This window comes from Giraffa tippelskirchi, chromosome Y, assembly GCF_054371585.1.
Source record: "Giraffa tippelskirchi isolate mGirTip1 chromosome Y, T2T-mGirTip1v1.2.pri, whole genome shotgun sequence".
Taxonomy (NCBI): Eukaryota; Metazoa; Chordata; class Mammalia; order Artiodactyla; family Giraffidae; genus Giraffa; species Giraffa tippelskirchi.
In genome coordinates this window covers 25820915-25840373 of record NC_137290.1, presented here as the reverse complement: position 1 = coordinate 25840373, position 19459 = coordinate 25820915, and the positions used below count along the sequence as shown (strand labels likewise).

The 19459-nt window shown below is 44.1% G+C and overlaps 1 protein-coding gene across 1 annotated transcript in view; it reads right to left on the bottom strand.

Moving 5' to 3' along the window:
* Window positions 1-19459, bottom strand: part of LOC145537569 (uncharacterized) — an 85564-nt gene that overhangs the window by 51841 nt on the left and 14264 nt on the right. The window contains exon 6 of the mRNA XM_081568264.1: window positions 17314-17435. Within this exon, the coding sequence (XP_081424390.1) occupies window positions 17314-17435 (122 nt within the window). The remainder of the gene's footprint in view (window positions 1-17313; window positions 17436-19459) is intronic.

Here is a 19459-nt window from a genome sequence, read left to right as displayed (position 1 = left end):
ATCAATGTAATACACCACATTAACAAATTGATGGATAAAAACCATATGATTATCTCAATAGATGCAGAAAAAGCCTTTGACAAAATTCCACATCCATCTATAATAAAATCCCTCCAGAAAGCAGGAATAGAAGGAACATACCTCAACATAATAACAGCTATATATGACAAACCCACAGCAAGCATTATCCTCAATGGTGAAAATTGAAATCATTTCCCCTAAAGTCAGGAACAAGGCAAGGATGCCCACTTTCACCACTACTATTCAACATAGTTTTGGAAGTTTTGGCCACAGCTATCAGAGCGGAAAAAGAAATAAAAGGAATACAGATAGGAAAAGAAGAAATAAAACTCTCACTGTTTGCAGATGACATGATCCTCTACATAGAAAACCCTAAAGATTCTACCAGAAATTTACTAGAGCTAATCAATGAATATAGTAAAGTTGCAGGATATAAAATTAACACACAGAAATCCCTTGCATTCCTATAGTCCAATAATGAGAAAACAGAAAGAGAAATTAAGGAAACAATTCCATTCACCATTTCAACAAAAAGAATAAAATACTTAGGAATATATCTACCTAAACAAACAAAAGACTTATATATAGAACACTATGCAACACTGATGAAACAAATCAAAGAGGACACAAAGAGATGGAGAAATGAATACGGTATAGTATTCATGGATTGGAAGAATTAATACAGTGAAAATGAGAATACTACCCAAAGCAATGTATAGATTCAATGCAATCCCTATCAAGCTACCAATGGTATTTTTCACAGAACTAGAACAAATCATTTCACAATTTGTATGGATATATAAGAAACCTCGAATAGCCAAAGCAATCTTGAGAAAGAAGAATGGAACTGGAGGAATCAACCTGCTTGACTTCAGGCACTACTACAAAGCCACAGTCATCAAGACAGTATGGTACTGGCACAAAGACAGAAATATAGATCCATGGAACAAAATAGAAAGACCAGAGATAAACCCACACACCTATGGACTCTTTATCTTTGACAAAGGAGGCAAGAATATACAATGGAGAAAAGACAACCTCTTTAACATGTGGTGCTGGGAAAACTCATCAACCACTTGTAAAAGAATGAAACTAAAACACTTCATAACACCATACACAGAAATAAACTCAAAGTGGATTAAAGATCTAAACGTAAGACCAGAAACTATAAAACTCCTAGAGGAAAACATAGGCACAACACTCTCCGATATAAATCACAGCAGGATCCTCCATGACACACCTCCCAGAATATTGGAAATAAAAGCAAAAAATAAACAAATGGGACCTAATTAAAATGAAAAGCTTTTGCAAAACAAAGGAAACTATAAGCAAGGTGAAAAGACAGCCTTCAGAATGGGAGAAAATCATAGCAAATGAAGCAACAGACAAACAATTAATCTCAAAAATATACAAGCATCTCCTGCAGCTGAATTCCAGAAAAATAACGACCCAATCAAAAAATGGGCCAAAGAACTAAACAGATATTTCTCCAAAGAAGACATACAGATGGCTAACAAACACATGAAAAGATGCTCAACATCACTCATTATTAGAGAAATGCAAATCAAAACCACAATGAGGTACCATTTCCCTCCCGCCAGAATGGCTGCTATCCAAAAGTCTACAAGCAATAAATGCTGGAGAGGGTGTGGAGAAAAGGGAACCCTCTTACACTGTTGGTGGGAATGCAAACTAGTACAGCCACTATGGAGAACAGTGTGGAGATTCCTTAAAAAACTGGGAGTAGAACTGCCATATGATCCAGCAACCCCACTGCTGGGTATACACACCGAGGAAACCAGAATTGAAAGAGACGCGTGTACCCCAGTGTTCATCGCAGCACTGTTTACAATAGCCAGGACATGGAAGCAACCTAGATGTCCATCAGCAGATGAATGGGTAAGGAAGCCATGATACATATACACAATGGAATATTACTCAGCCATTAAAAAATACATTTAAATCGGTTCTATTGAGATGGATGAAACGAGCCCATTATACAGAGTGAAGGAAGCCAGAAAGAAAAACACAATTGCAGTATACTAATGCATATATATGGAATTTGAAAGATGGTAATGATAACCCTATATGCGAGACAGAATAAGAGACACAGATGCATAGAACAGTCGTATGGACTCTGAGGGAGAAGGTGAGGGTGGGACGTTCTGGGAGAATAGCATTGAAATATGTATAATATCATATGTGAAACAGAACACCATTCCATGTTCTATGCATGAGACAAATGCTCAGGGCTGGGGCAATGAGATAACCCAGAGGAATGGGATGGGGAAGGAAGAGGGAGGGGGGTCCAGGAAGGGGAACACATGTAAACCCATGGCTGATTCATGTCAATGTATGGCAAAAACTACTACAATATTGTAAAGTAATTAGCCCCCAACTAAAATAAATAAATTTATTTTAAAAAATAAAATAAAATAAAAAAATAAAAAAGGTGAAGATTCTGAAAAAATTAGGGGGTAGGGAGAACCCATAAGAACATACCTCTTGAATCCACTGGTTCAGTCACAAACAAAAACACCCACATCAGACAAGATATTTAAATTTAACACAAATGTTATGCAAAAAAATTGTGACAAAAATACTTCCGTATGTGAAAAGCAATTATGCTTCACAAATAAGGCTAGGTTTCTGTATGTTTTGACAACTGCAATTGACAAATGTTCTTTCTTGTTTTCTTCTAGTACTCACTTTTTTATTTATTTTCTATTATGAGTAACTAGCTGGAAACTGTACAGTTCGCATCCTCTTATCAATAATGAAAAGAAAGAAAACAAGACTAAAATGTACAACAGAATGTAGTGGAATGATATCATACAATTAATTTTTATCCTATACATACATCACCTTTTTGCTTTGTTCAATGCTTCTTGAGCATATATACAAAATGGTACTACAGCATACTGAGTGTAACGGCAGAGTGACGTCCTGCTTCCCCTCAAACTGCCTTCGTTTCATACTGACATAAAAACCTAAAATTCCATCATATAAATATTACATACATGCTTCATCTCAGGCTCAAATGTCCTCTGCGTGTGTCTTGCCTTTGACTTTTCCCTTCTATGAGGCATGGCCATCTCTTACCAAAAGGTTTGAGTGTCTTTAAAGGAACCACAAAGCAAGGAAAATGTTTCGGAGCTTCGGACTTGAATGGTTTCTATGGTCTTCTCTTCTGCAAACTGAGGTGAGCAGGGTTGTTTCTAGTTAACCATCTGTAAACAAAGATATGGATTGTTTCTTTTTTTCTTTTGTCCCTTTTATTGGAGTAGAGTCATCCTGGAAATCACATCAGATTAATGAGCACATCTATGTGCCCTTCTGGTCCAGAGAGCTTCCCGTATAAAACATGGTAACATAGTACTTGAAAGGGGCCAGTGGGTGCATGTGATGTGTCCATAGCAGCACTAAATTCTGTGCTGGAAATTCTTGATCCCAATGTGCTGTGTACAGACATACAAATGGAAACAGCTCACAGGGTGTCACAGAGGAGGAACTGTGCACCGTAAAGCAACCCCTGTGCCCTCTCTGTAACCCTGTGACAGACTGGCTGGGTGACCATCCTTTCTCCAGCATCCAAACATTCTTTTTGTTGTTGGGTGTGTCTTTTGTTTAGTTTTTCTCTTTCTCTTTCTCTCTCTCTCTCTCCCTTTTTTTTTTTAAAAATAAGTTAAAGTTAGTACAAGTGTGAAAAGGTGAAGGTACTCTAGGCTTGATGACAGTCACAAATTGTATATTATTTACATCTAAAGCAAAGATTTCATGTGGGTGGAAGAGTCCTCAGACAAGGGTAATGCAAGACATGAAATAATGTGCCCTGCCCTCCATACCAGTTGCAGAGGCCAAGTCAGAGGGTGGCAGTCCTCCGTCTCATGTTTATTAGCCGTTTCTGATTTCTCAGGTGTCTGGGTTGTTTCCCTCCATGGAGTGGGTGGCTTGCGTCCTAGCATGTCCCTAGGTACAGAACGTGTCCAGGTGGGACTCTTTCAGGATGAGGCTCTTTGAACTGGTACCAGTGTTCTGCTCAGAGCGGGCGGAGCCTCGCTTCTCCTCAGTGCCGCTCCAGCAAGTGGATTTACTGCTCTGGGAATGGTCTGGGAGGGGGAAAGCCAAGGGGAAAGGGAGATTTAGCATTCCTGCCCATCTCCTTCTACTTGATCTGCACCTGCTTCCCCAGGAAGCCACCTTCCCCTCCCAACTCTCCAACACTCAGGGGAAAAATCCTGCCACCATGTACTGACCTGAATTTTTGGGTTTTAAGGATTTAACAAGAGCTAGTTGGAAAAACAGAAGGGCTTCGTGCTCAGAGAAAATAAAGATGAGTGGGAAAACGTACTAATGTATCGACAAAGAGGTTTCTTATGCAGTAATTGGGACCAGGCACTCTTACTGCATGTGTAGATACAAAGAACCCCAGGCTCTTGTTATATGTAACCTTGGGCACCAAGAAAGGCACTGAGATTTGGTGTTCAATCTACTTAATTCTGTTAATGGAGTTTGTTTCATCACTGTATAGGCAACTTGAAAGCAGAATTATACCTCAACCAGCCAAAGGAAAAGAAGTGAGGACAAGAATGGTTAAGCCCACCTGGGCTTAATGGTTAACCCCACCTGGCTCCCAGTATGGACAAGCTAATGGGTCAACAGAAAGATGAAAGACCCACAGTAAGGGCTAATGGAGCTTCAAGGACATGTACACCATAAGGAGCTACATTGTGGATGAGTAAGATATGAGGACAGTGAAGGAAGAGCCAAATGAGGTGTCTGTCCAGTGGGGAGACACCCAGCCTGCAGGCTCAGTGGGATGGCCGACTCTGAGAGACCTGCCAGCACATCACTAAGATCTCATCATATGTTAGATCATTTACCAAGTTCAGACAGATTGGGGCAAAAAAAAAATTTTTTTTTAATTCTTGAGGTGGGATGATAATATTTGAACACAAGAAGTCGACTGTCAAAATTAGAGACAGAATCAGAGTGGGGGAGCAAGGGACCAGATCATCACCTAGAAGGGAAAGTACTCTTGTTATCGCCTAGTGATAGGCAGGATGTGTGTGGTTCTGAGCTCTGGTTCTGAAAGAGAAGCAGCAAAGACAGTGATAAGAATCTCCCAAGTCACATATTCAATCAGGAGAGAACATATCCTCATCACTTGCATCTATGGCCCAAAGGGAGCGCTACTGTGGTGGGCAGAGCTGGGGTCCATGGTGGACCTCTCTTAGGGTTCTTGAATCCAAATCCACCCCTTCTTAAACATTCTTCTCTACTCGTGACACCTACACTGTTAGTCCTCTGGAAGGTCGGTGATGGAGTTGGTCATCTCGACACGGAAACTGACAACAATGTACTCAGGTCACATTGAATCTCCCCAGCTCTGCTGAAGGCAGAGATCAGCTAGGCAGCAGGGCTTAGCTTACTTAGAAGAGAAGCCACAACCCAGAGCCAGGACACCTGAGTAAGTGCAGAGCCTGACCTCTCCCATGGACAGGACAGGGCATGCTGGCTGATTCAGCCAGTCACTGCAGAGGAAATGGGTGTTAATCCAGGACTCATCATGAAAAGAGCAAGGATGAAGCCTCTTCAAGAAGCCAGATCGGGAATTCCCTGGCAGTTCAGTGGTTAGGACCTGGTGCTTTCACTGCCAAGGGTGCAGGTTCAATCCCTATTTAGGGAACTAAGATGTCATGAGCTGATTAGCATGGTCAATAAATAAATAAAATAAAAACAGGAGAGAGAGAGTGAGAGAGAGAGAGAGAGAGACAGAGGCCAGTCCATCCATCCTCACTCTCTCATTTCCTACTGCTGCTTCCAATGGCCATCAGGAGCACAGCGAGGAAGAAACCAGGCAAAGCCAAGACCCATCACTCAGGAAAAGGCATGCTCACAAAGAAAACACACACACACACATTCACTCAAGAGACGAGCACACTGCCTGCTGGGAAAAGATCCCCATTGGCTGCCATGAAGTTGGTTCATACTTCCACTTCTGCACTGGGTAGTTTGGGTGAGGCTGGTGCTCTGTGATGTTTGGGGGCAGAGGCAGGTGATTTGTCACACCTGTTGCTAGCTGAAGAGACAGCAAGGCAACCTCAGAGACTGGTGGAGGGCTAGAGTATGGAAGAGAGCTCGAGTCCGTACAACCCCACCAGCTCTCTATCCTGCTGTCCAACAGGCTACTGATCTTAGCACTGGAGAGCTGCTGGTCAGTGTTGCCATTTTCCAACTTGAGGCATTCATAGAAGACTAAGGCTTTTACAAATGTATATTAAACAATGAACTAAGATCACTGGACGCTGCACGAGATTACAGGTGGAAATAAGGCATACCATGACGTAAAAGTCATAAATTCCCAGAAGTTTGAAAGCAAATTTCCTTCAGAACCACTCTGCCAAGAGCTTAGTTCATCCAGGGAAACTGGAGGCGCTGGCTCCACCACACTTAGGTGGCAAGGCTCCATCGAAGGAACCTAGATTATCTAGGGTAAATCTAATCATGAATCTACTGCCAAGGCTAATGACAGATCAGAAAAGAGTATTATGGAGGTGCATGGGGTGAGAAGAGTTGAGGAAGGAGCCACAGGTGAGATTTCAGTGGACCACACCTCAGCCATGATGGTAGGACACAGACACATACTTATTTGAAATGGAAGAGCCCAAAATGTGTGACATGAAAAGCGTCTCAAGAAAACAACTGTTATGGCAAAGAATTTGGCAGGGAAATGGTTGAAGATATGAGAGCGGTGAGCAGGGAAAAAAAAACACCCAGGGAAATGTAAGGCTATACAGAGATGGAAATGTAATCACAGTGCACTAGTTGACTCTGAGACAAACAGCACGACCATAATGATGGACACACAAATGGTCATCTGGCAATGTTTATGACTCAGCCAACAGCCAGAACTGAGACGGACCAACTACAGTTATAGAATAGAATGCACAAGTTCTCTCCACCTTGGTGATGGTTAATCAGAGCAGGAAGATGGAAAAGTCTGAAAATGACAATGGAGGAGAGGTGAGGGAGGAAATGTGCACCAAGAGAGGGGTCCAGAGACAGTTTCCTCCAGCTGGAGAACAAGAACTAAGGAATAAGTGTTGTATTGGAGCAAGGAAGCCCATAGAGCACGCCAAACAGTGACAGAGTGGTCTGGGAGAGAGGGGAGAAGAGAGGGGGTAAGTGACCCCGATTCTCATCTTCTAAAGTCAGAAGTCAACACACAATGTCTAGATAAAGTGAAGAAACAGAAATATGAGGAAACAAGTTATCTATAAATAAGTACAGGGTGCAAAAAATAGCCATGAAGACTGGGACGAGGAATTGTTTTTCCCTGTATGATTTTATTTTCTCTGACTACACACATCCCGTCGTATCAGGGATGGTACAGGGGCTTCATTCCACGACCCACCATGGACACCAGATTCCATGGAAACTTAATCTCACGGTCAGCCCTCCATATCCACATCCACAGATTCAACCAGCTACAGGTTGTGTAGAAATGTATTCATTACAGGAAAATAAATCCACTTAGACTTGGACCTGCACAGTCCAAACCCATGTTGTTCAACGGTCAACTCGATAGGCATGCATCACTTTAAAATCTTAAGCTGAAGAGACAAGTGAACAGGAAAGGCATATGGACACCCCAAGGAAGTTCCTATCTCCTATTTAACCTTTCTTTCTCTCAACTAGACCCTCATCTTAAGCAGCCTGTTTCCAGAAACTGATAAAGAGCACAGGAAAATACATGTTTGTAATGCTCAGCTTTCCTCCCGCTTCCACCTACACTGTCAGCAAGCAGTGAGCACAAACAGAAGTCGGGAGGCATATGAGGAATGAGAAAATGAGCTGGTCTGTCTACTTTGACATAAGCCTTCAGCCAGATGGCTCTGGTGTGCAAACAGGGGGAAATGAACAGGCCTGAGCTCACAGTCCTGATGAGTCCTCCAGGAACCTCCAGCTCAGCTCACACTCTAGAATAATCCTGAAACACTCCATAATAAATGCTGACAATTTGGGCTCCTTCCCTCCCTCCTCCCTACTCATCAGGCTCCCTGAGATGTTCTTCACCCCACTCTAGCCTCTGCACCAACTCACCAGCGTCTCTAGACCCTCACCTCCTCTCTCCACCCTCCCTTTCTATCCTCTCACACACTAGGGTGCTTCAGGTCGGGAGGTCAACCAATGATGGTCCACAGGCCAAATCCAGCCCAATGCCTGCTTTCCCAAGTGCGAGTTCACTGAAGCACAGGAACATCTCTTTATGTGCCATCTCTGGCTGCTTTCATCTGACAACAGCAGTTCTGATAAAGACTGGTGGTCCAACAAACCCTGGGCCAAGAAACACCTCATCCACTTCACAACTGGGAGATGCTGTATATCCCAACCTCGTTTGTACATGCAAGCCTCCTTGTCACACGAGATTCCGTACCCCACAGCATCACCAATCCTCATCTTCCCATGTGGATGACACCACTTGGCTACTCCAAATCCCCAACAGGGCTCCCTGCCTGCAGCAGTGTTTTCCCAACTTGAACCCTTCCCCCGGCCAGCCACCTCCATGGCTTTGACACATCCAAAGTCCCCCTACTTATGGCTCAGCTGGTGTTTCTAAACTCACATTCCACTTAAGTCAAACAGAAACTCTTCTATCAACACCAAAAGCAGGAAATCATAATATCTGCCCTACACAGACGGCAACTCTAGGAATCAACATAATGAAAATCCAACTGTAGCAGAAAACTCGTGGTGGGTGCTGTGATGCTGTTGAAGTCTCAAGTATGCTCTGCTATTGTTAAAAATAGAAGCTAGAAGAAGTGATGAGGAAGACACTCAGCTCCAAACTCAACGTGTCCTCCAGATGCAGTCACAAGACCCGAGTGAGAGTGAGAAGGGAATTGACAGTGGTTCAGTCATACTTCCATGCCTATACATGTTCGTATTCCTCCTATAACCAGCTCATGCCACTCTCCCATCTTGTCTCCTGGACCTAAACCCTGCTTCCAGTGCCACTTGGAAACCTCCAGCCACTCTAACAAGATACATCATTTCTTACTCTAAGTACTCAATATGCAGAAACTAACTAATAAAGAAAATTTGGTTTTCAGCTGAAGAGAATAATCTGGGAGAGAGAAAGACCCTGGAGCTGAAGGACCCTGAAAGAAGCAGAACTGTTCTCACTGAGAATGAACCATTGTAGAATGCCTTAAAACTTATTTGAGAGGGTGCAGGGGAAAGCCTAATGAACACAGCTCAAATTCCACAGAAGAGAACTAGAAAAGTTAGTGCCGGATAATCTACCCAAAACAGCCTGCCAGCTTCTTCCTCGAGAGGAAAAATTTCTACAGAAAGTTCACTTCCGTAGAAATGCTTTTCTCCTCTGAAGGCCTTCACGGAATGTGGGTGCTGGGACCTCAGGGACAGGTTCACACAGTTTAATTTACTATGACCATTTCTGAGGGCAAAAGAACTGTCCAAACCAAATGCATCTTCTACCCCACCCCAATTCAACAATAGAAACTCTCTCTCTCTTTGATTCAGAACTGAAAAAAACAAACAAAACACAGCAAAAAAAAAAAAAAAAAAAAAAAAACAACACTCACACAAATAAGGTAACTTCTCGACTTGGAGAAAGGCCTCAAAGCTGCTTGCTAAGTCATCCCTCACCTCTACTGATCAGCCCAGGGTTCCCTCAAAGATCACTAAGGAACCACAGTTTGCAATCCACTTCCCTGAACCCTTCAGGCTCCCCTGGAGGAGATGGCTCCCCTGTGCCCCTGTGGAACATGAGAGTACATACAACCATCAGGGGGCCACGTACCAGAGTCTAGCTTGGAGCATAAGCGAAAGGAGAGGATATTTCCCTGGACCCAGAGAGGTCAAGGATCTAGAAACACAGAAAGAGACAGATGGAGCAAAAGCACTGTGTTAAACAGGGCCTCCCCACTACCCCGCCCCAGAGAAGCCCGGGGATCCTTGGGGGTGCTCATCACGGCCCCGACAACACCTTCACACCCTCTTCCTGGCATGCTCAGAGAGGGAAGCCCAGGCCAGTCAGTGTGGCCTAAGCCCTGTGCCCTTTTCTGCTCCATCTTCCTGGACACAGAACTAGGGAGGTCCCTTACTCAATGCTAGAGCCTCAGCTTCAAGAACACTGTTTGTCAACTCCCCCCTCTCTGACCTATTCCACTTTCTGGATTTCTACCCTATCCCCAAAGGATGTACAGCCATCCCCTAGGACCCAAGGTGCCTCCCAAGGATACTGAAATCCAAGGATGTGCAAGTTCCTTATATAAAATGGCCTAGAAGGATGAATAAAACTATGCCTTTGTATCCAACGGTTTCACATTTACGTATTCAACCAAACACAGATGGAATTTTGGTTGGTTGCATGTACACGTGAGAAATCCATGAATAGAGAAGGCTGCCTATATATTAAATCATATTATATCAATTCACTTTTATTCCACAATAACCTCTTCCTAGGCAATGTTATCAATGAAGTGAAAGAGGTTTGACTTCAGGGATGAATTGATGTTTTTCCCTGATACACATGAATTAAAATCATAATGACTACAAATGTAAAAAATGACCAGTGTGTCCTCTAAAATAAGTCTGCATGCAATCCATATGGCACCCCCGGGAAAATAAGAAATTTGATGTCTATGTCCAATATGACAGTCACCAGCCACCCATGGCTATTGTATCTACATTAATTATCATTAAATTAATTTAATTAAATTAACCTGAAAGCCAGGTTTTGGTCGCACTAGCCCCAGTTCAAGTGCGCATAGTTCAAGTGCCACATGAGGCTGGTCGGAGGTTCTCACAATGGGCAGAGGGGATGTAGAATATTCCCATCATCACAGAAGGTTCTACTAGACAACACTTGCCCTCAACACACACCTGGGGAGAAGAAGCCCTGCAGAGACTCTGTCACCTCTACATGTAGCCTGAAGACAGACAACTTACCAAATCACGGGAATCACCATGGCATTGGGAAGGGGCTCCTCTGAGATTCTGCCTGGCCCTAGATGTGTGCAATGGATACTCAGTGAGCCACTGTCCTTGCATTTCTCAGCTGGTGTCCCCTTCGCTTTCAAGGCACTGGTTTCCAGGGGGGCTGCCTGAGTTTCGGAGGAGGTGCCCTGGGATAACTTATTTAGTGTTTCCATGTTCACCTCGGGGTCTACTTCCTGCTGAGGGGTGGTAGTTTAGTGCAGAAGGTGACAGAAGTCACATATACGCCGAGCATAGTAATTCCCAGGACTGCAGGGAACCCTGCTCTGTGCAAACCACCATGTGTTAAGACATGCCAATCAGCTCCACCCAGGTTACAGTGTGGGCCCTGAATAGCTGGATCGAAGCCTTCCCAGACACAGGAATTCCAGACTATGTGTGAAGATATGTTCATTTTTAAGAGTGAGAGAGAAGAGTGAAAAGGTTGGCTGAAAGCTCAACATTCAGAAAACTAAGATCACAGCAACTGGTCCCATCACTTTATAGGAAATGGATGGGGAAACAGTGTCAGACTTTTTTTTTGTGGAGCTCCAAAATCACTGAAGATGGTGATTGCTGCCATGAAATTAAAAGACACTTATTCCTTGCAAGGAAACTTATGACGAACCTAGATAGCATATTAAAAAGCAGAGACATTACTTTGCCAACCAAAGTCCATCTAGTCAAGGCTATGGTTTTTCCAGTAGTCATGAATGAATGGGAGAGTTGGACTGTGAAGAAACCTGAGCCCCGAAGATTTGATGCTATAGAACTGTGGTGTTGGAGAAGACTCTTGAGAGTCCCTTGGACTGCAAGTAGATTCAACCAGTCCATGCTAAAGATCAGCCCTGGGTGTTCACTGAAAGTACTGATGTTGTAGCTGAAACTCAAATTCTTTGGCCACCTGATATGAACGATTGACTCACCAGAAAAGACCCTAATGGTGGAATAATTGGGAGCAGGAGCAGAAGGGGACAACAGGAGATGAGGTGGCTGGATGGCATCACCACCATCCAGCGGAGTTTGGGTAAACTCTGGGAGTTGGTGAACGACAGGGAAGCCTGGCGTGCTGTGGTTCTAGGGGTCGCAAAGAGTCGGACATGACAGAGTGACTGAACTGAACTGAACTGATTTAAGTTTTATTAAATCATTCTGGAGATATAAGCAGGTTCGTGAAGCAAACAGTACGACTCTTCCAATTTTATAATTTCCTATTTTAGACGAGTGTACACCCCCATGCACTTGCTATCACCCTGTTACAGCATGGTTGAGAGGTTTTCACAGACCACATGGACCACAAATCCTAAAATGTTTATGCTCTAGACCTTCATAACAAAAGCTTATGAACCCCTGCCTAGAACTTCTGAAACTTGGGTCATTTATCTACCACCCTTGAAAAATTTAGAAATCCACTGACACATTTACTTGTCACATTATTTATGTTCTTTGTATTTAAATATATTCTTTGAAGTGGAGACTTCTACTTCTAAACACAGAAATCGAGTATTGGCCATAAATGAGCACTAAGTATAAAATATTACTAATACATATTATTAATCAAGTCTTACTAGGTGGTGTCTCCAGCTAGAGTTTCCTGGCCTGGGATCTGCTTGCTGTGCTTTGGAAAGAGATTTAAAAGACAGATTAGTTCCAAAGCAGCACTTTGTCCTTCATGTAAGAACTAATGATTGTTAAAGCCTTGAGTCCAAGATGGGCTCCATGGTGGGGGCTGGCTTGTACATTGTACATTGTGCATTGTAGAATGGGGTAGAAGATGCATTTGATTTGTGTGTGTGTGTGTGTGTGTGTGTGTGTGTGTGTGTGTGCTTAGTCACTCAGTCATGTCTGACGCTTTGCAACCCCATGAAATGTAGCCTGTCAGGCTCCTCTGTCTGTGTCCTTCTCCAGGCAAGAATACTGGAGTGTGTTGCCATTTCCTTCTTCAAGGGATCTTCTCAACCCAGGGAACGAACCCAAGTCTCCTGCATTGCAGGCAGTTTCTTTACCATCTTAGCTACGAGGGATGCCCACATTGCTTTGGGCAGAGACAAATATTGCCCCCAGCAGAGAACCACAGCAAACCACATGAAGCTAAAGTCATCTGGGCTGTCATCACAAGCTCCATTCACACAAGTGAATGCTGCCAAGTAAACTGGAGGGTGGAGACAATGGTGCCTGGAGACTTGGCTATGTGTCTGCCTGCTACTCTCATGTATGTAGGAGTTACTTGTGGTGAGTGAGCGTGGCAAGTGCCCTGTGATCCAGGAGGAGCCAAGGGCCCGTCCACCACAGTTGGGGCCAGGGGACACTCCTACGTCCCACCTGACCGGGTGCAAGACTTCATGTGCTCGGGCCAGTGGGACTTCTGGCAGGGGTAGTCAGAGTAGGTGGTATTCCGCAGCAGTAGAAAACGGCCTCCTTCTTGCAGTTGGTACACCACAGCTTCCTCTTGGTCTCGGCCACTGCCTGCTGCTTCTCCAGCTCCAGTTGCTTCTTCACCTCAGCAATGAGCTTGTCCTGCTCCTGTTCTAGACTCTGCCGCACCTCTGCCTTGGTCAGCTCTGCCAGAGGAGGGGAGGGGAGAGGATACCAACTTCATTGCCCATCCCAAGCCATGGGCTCATTCACACCAGGTCCGAAGGTGAATCCTAACAGGTGTGAATCCTTGGGTCGGGGATGCCCTGGTCATATGAGCCCGTTCAGAGACTCACCCAGCTTCCCTGAGCTCCAACGTCTTCATCTGTAGAATGGGCATCCACCATGCTGCCCATGAATGTTAGCATGATCATGAACGTCAGGTCCTGTGGATACTGAAAATGGGGCCCTGCAGTGATTCTGCAGGAATTACTCACATAAAACCTCTGAAAAATGTCCACTCAATTCACTTTGAAATTTTTCATTTGTATAAGCTTGTTTCTCTATCAAATACAGAGTACCTATGATCTGTAGGCACTGTTGTAAACACTTTATAAACATGAACTCTTTTAATCCTTACTCCAACATTAAGGAGCTGTATACTCCTATAATACTCATTTCACAGATGATGAAACTGAGGCACACAGCTAAGATGAGCAGAGCTGGAGCTACAACTTGGATATATTTCCTTTTTGATGTGTTTAGTGGCAGCAGATCTAATCTTCCAGACAGGGCATCAGGACTGATCACCGGGCTGACAGGACAATTATCCAACTGCTCAGGCTACTGAGACTTCTCTCAATTTTACAACAGGTCAGAGCTCACAAGCAGGAGAAGCTACCACAGCTGTTGTGATGAATTTGTTTCTGGTGTTGGTATTTGGAAGTGAGGAAAACGGGTTTCTGCCAGCTCCTGCTTCATACCTGGTTTTTCCAGGTTAAACGTCCTAGGATTCTGTATTCTCCCTATGAGTCGTAAGGCAGCCTGGCCTACTTTTGACTCATTGTACATTTGGGCCTAACTCTAGACATGCCAAGAAGTTCCTATCCAGAACCTTTGTCAAGTGGAGGCCAGGTCAGCAGCACTTACCCAAGTTGTATTTCATGTCCGAGAGCTCCTGTTGGTGCAGCCACTGGAGATTTTTTTTTCCCCATACAGTTATATATTTATTCCTTGTTCAAATTCTCCATTATTATTCTTTTTCATTTTTTAAATATAAATTTATTTATTTTATTTGGAGGCTAATTATTTTGCAATATTGTAGTGGTTTTCCCATACATAGACATGAATCTGCCACGGGTGTACATGTGTTCCCCATCCTGAACCCTACCCACACCTCACTTCCCATCCCATCCCTCTGGGTCATCCCAGTGCACCAGCCCTGAGCACCCTGTCTCATGCATGAAAAATGGACTGGCGATTAATTTTGCATGCGATAATATACATGTTTCAATTCCATTCTCCCAAATCATCCCACACTTGTCCTCTCCCAAAGAGTCTAAAATACTGTTCTATACCTTTGTGTCTCTTTCCCTGTCTGTCTCGCATTTAGGGTTATAATTACCATCTTTCTGAATCATATATATACATATATATGCATTAGTATGCTGTATTTGTGTTTTTATTCCTGGCTTACTTTACTCTCTATAATAGGCTCCAGTTTCATCCACCTCATTAGACTTGATTTAAATGTATTCTTTTTAATGGCTGAGTAATATTCCATTGTGTATTTGTACCACGGCTTTCCTATCCATTCGCCTGCTCATTGACATCTAGGTTGCTTCCATATCCTGGCTATTATGAACAGGGCTGCAATGAACACTGTTGTATACGTGTCTCTTTCAATTCTGGTTTCCCCTTTGTATTTCAATCCTCAGCCTGCAGATCTGTATGGACACAGAAAGACTTATAAAGTGCATCTGGGTGTTTGCTGTCAATAGGGCTTGGAAGCTCCAGCTATCATGATACGGTTAATGTCATCTGCTGAGTCAAAGAGGGGGAAGCCTGGTCTCTGCTGGCCTCCCCCAGATGGTTGTCAGTGGATTAATTCAAATTCATGAGAAATTCTGCTTAAACAAACAAACAAAAAACAAAAAAAACAAATACAAGTGGTCCATCTTTTCTAAGAGATGCTCCAGTAAAAGCCATTTAAAGTAAAAAAGACCAGATTTTCAAAATAAATAGGACAGAGAGTGACCTACCTATGAACAAGTTCCATTCCTAGAGCACGTACATAAGTCCAATTTCTTTGTAGAAGTCCAACAAAGTTAGCCTAAGCAACCAACTAACACAATCAGCTAGATAGTACAATACCAGGTACATCACTGCTGCTTTTATGCTTGCTTATGGACATCCTGGGCTTGAAATAAAGATACTGTAATACTGCGCTCTGTACAGTAAAGCACACAAAGCACAACCACTTGTAGAGGTTGTGTGCGGGTGACAATGTACGCCAGGGAGGTAAACTAACTTACAGGATTAAACATGCAAACATTCACGTCTTTCAAAATTCCCAACTTGAAGGTTCACACGTAAGAGACTTCAGTTCCATTCAGCCCCTCAGTCATGTCCAACGTTCTGTGACTCCATGAACTGCAGCATGCCAGGCCTCCCTGTCCATCAACAACTCCCGAAGTCCACCCAAACCCATGTCCGTTGTGTGGGTGATGCCATCCAACCATCTCATCCTCTACCGTCCCCTTCTCCTCCTGCCTTCAATCCTTCCCAGCACCAGGGTCTTTACAAATAAGTCAGCTCAAGTAGAATCCAGTGGCCAAAGTATTGGACTTTCAGCTTCAGCAACAGTCCTTCCAATGTACGCCCAGGACTGATCTTCTTTACGATGGACTGGTCGGATATCCTGCAGTCCAAGGGCCTCTTAAGTGTCTTCTCCAACACTACAGCTCAAAAGATTAAATTCTTCTGTTCTCAGCCCTCTTGTTATCCCAATTCTCACATCCATACATGTCCACTGGAGAAACCATAGCCTTGACTAGACTGACCTCTGCTGACAAAGTGATGTCTCTGCTTTTTAATATGCTGTCAAGCTTGGTCATAACTTTCCTTTCAAGGAGTAAGCATCTTTAAATTTCATGGCTGCAATCAGCATCTGCAGTGACTTTGGAGCCCAGAAAATTTAAGGCAGTCACTGTTTCCACTCTTTCCCCATCCATTTGCTGTGAAGTGATGCGACCGGATGCCATGATCTTAGTTTTCTGAATGTTGAGCTTTAAGCCAACTTATATGGAAATACATACACATACATGAATTAGAAAAAGATCTTATGGTTAACAATACCTCTGAGAAATGGTGGAGTATGAAATATGAATTCAACCAAGACAATAGATTTTTGTGTGTCTAGGTATCCATTTCACTTCGTTCTAAGAAGACATGTATGCACTGTCTGTAAAATGAGAAAAGAAAAAAGAAAAGTAAAACAGCAAGCTGCAAATTAATTTTTAAAAATAATGCCAAATGGAACGTGTCAGGCCTCTAGGATACAGTGGCCAGGCAACCAAGGGGAACTAAACAAATAAAACAAGGACTATTTTTCTCCTGTCCATGTGACAAAAAAAGAGCTGGTGCCATGGAGTGCAGTGTAGGGAGGCTCAGTACATTTCACAGCCTGTCTGTTCTGATATCTCGTCCTCTTGGAAGACTGAGGCTGCTGCTGCTGGCTTTGCTGCAGCTTCTGCTGGTGCTGCATCTTCTGCATGTGCCTCTTTTGGGAGGACGTTTGAAACTTACTTGATGAGTTCCGCACAACCTGTTGCATGACCAGGGCAGTCTCCTTCGGTTAAACTGGTCTCTGCTTTTTCACCAGGTTTCTCATGCTGCTGGTGGCAGTGGTGGTGGTGGCTGGGCCGTGACCGTGCAGATGGTGCTGTTGGTGGCCGTGACCCCAGCCATGGGAGTTTGGGAAGATGAGTGGGTGAGGACCAGAATTTCGGGGGGAGACTGGCTGCCTGCTCTTGTGGATGATGAAGCTTCACCTACGATGGAAACCAACACATGAAAAAACAAAACAGAAAGTAGACGGGACTCAGGCTGACCTGCAGGGTCTCCAGGCCAGTGAGTTCTAGGTGACCATCCCAAGCTGCCATGCCAAGGGCCTCCGCATGAATGGGCACATTCTTGCTTTATATGCGTAGGCCACTTCTTCAGCATGTGCTAGCTTCAAATATCAGGCTCCTTGGGTTACTCAAATGTTGGCTTGCTCATATTTGAGAAATTTGTCAAGGCCTCTGAGGGACTGAGGCCAACATGACCCAGCCCTTGGCCTGGAGTTGCCCACCTGCTAGTGGATTACGCACTGGCTGAACAGAATCACTGCAAGTACCTTGTTTTACAAAGTTAGAGTTCAGTAAGCACTTTGAGAAAGACTTAGCCAAAGTCCCTCTGGTCATTAACAGGAATCCTTTGCTTGGACAGGAAACCTACAGAGCATTTACCCCAAGGAACCAGACAGCCTCCCAGTGGCCAAAGCACTGAATAACAATGAATCACCCAGAACGAAGAATATTCCCTTTCATCTCTTCTAATTCCTTCCCAAAAAGTCTCAGTGTGGTCCTGGCAGTCTTGACACCTATCACTCAAGGGAACTCCACACCAAGGACAGAACCATCCCCAGCACAATGGTATTTATGGAGAATTTAGAAGCCTTGCTTTCCTTTTGACTGCAGTTCTCCATATTGCATCTTTTATGCACAGTACAAAATACTGTTTTCCCTACTGTGTGGTAGTTAAGTTTAAGTTCAAAATTGAGTTCATTTTTTTTTTAAACTGCTGCTGCTTCAGATAAGAAAATATACTAAGGCAATAAGTGAAGAAGCAGGTTTTGGGAATGACAAAAATAATGACTACGAGTGACTGAGTTTGAAAAATGCTGCCTTTTGGAGTACATCTACTGGGAGAAAATCAGCTATGAGAATGGAGGGCAGGATTTCAACAGACAGCAGGGAAAATTTGGAAGAGAACAGTTTTAGCCAAGACATGCCCAGGAATAGGCAGAATTTTGGTGGGTGAGGTCAGGCAGTGAGAAGGGCTGGCCCGGGGCTGACCACATGAGTATTTATCTGTAAGGGGAATGAGTCTGTTACGACTGCAGGGGCCCCAGGCACTGGAGAGATGAACATGTATCCCCAGAGAGGATTCTCTCGGGTTCACACAAAGAAACACGGATGCAAGTCAGCATCCTTGATCTCAGATGATGTGCCTGGACATCAAACTGGGTTTAATAAAGACTGAAAGTGAGGTCACTCAGTCATGTCCAACTCTTTTGCAACCTCATGGACTGTAGCCCTCCAGGCTCCTCTGTCCATGGGATTTCCCAGGCCAGAATACTGGAGTGGGTTGCTATTTCCTTCCCCAGGGGATCTAACCAACCCAGGGAAAGAAACCTGGGCCTCCAGGATTGCATGCAGATTCTTTATTATCTGAGCCACCAAGGAAGCCCTTAATGACAACACCTTTTTTGAGGGGCTCAGCATACTTCCACTGCATGACTCCATGCCTGTCATTTTTAGATTTCTGTCACCCAGAAAAGACGTGAATTCTTGATTATTCTAGGGGACATTTTCAGTTAACTGTCATTCTAGGAAAATCAAGGAGTGTGAAAGGAAAAGAGTGCTGACAGGTTGACTTCTCCACCCGAGGGTGGAGGGGGAGGGGGTCTTGGTGGTTACACAACTGACTGTCCCTCTTGCTCCTCCGGGGAAGAATTCAGCCAAAGTCCTGGGCCAGAACACAGGGTGGGGCTGGGAGAAGAGCTCTACATAGAGTGAGGTTGCCCCCATCCTTTCCCAGGACAACCTTTCAGATATCGGTCACAGCCTCTACCCCTTCCCCTTGCAGTGGCAGAAGTGGCTTTGAGCTTGCCCCTTGTAAAAGGCAGAGATCCCACAAGCAAGGCTTCTAACTTGCAAAAGCAAAAGCAACATTAGGGCCTCTCTTTTCTGCCATGTGATTAAAAAATATACTGTCCTTGTGGGTTAGCTAGTCTGATACCTCCTTGGGC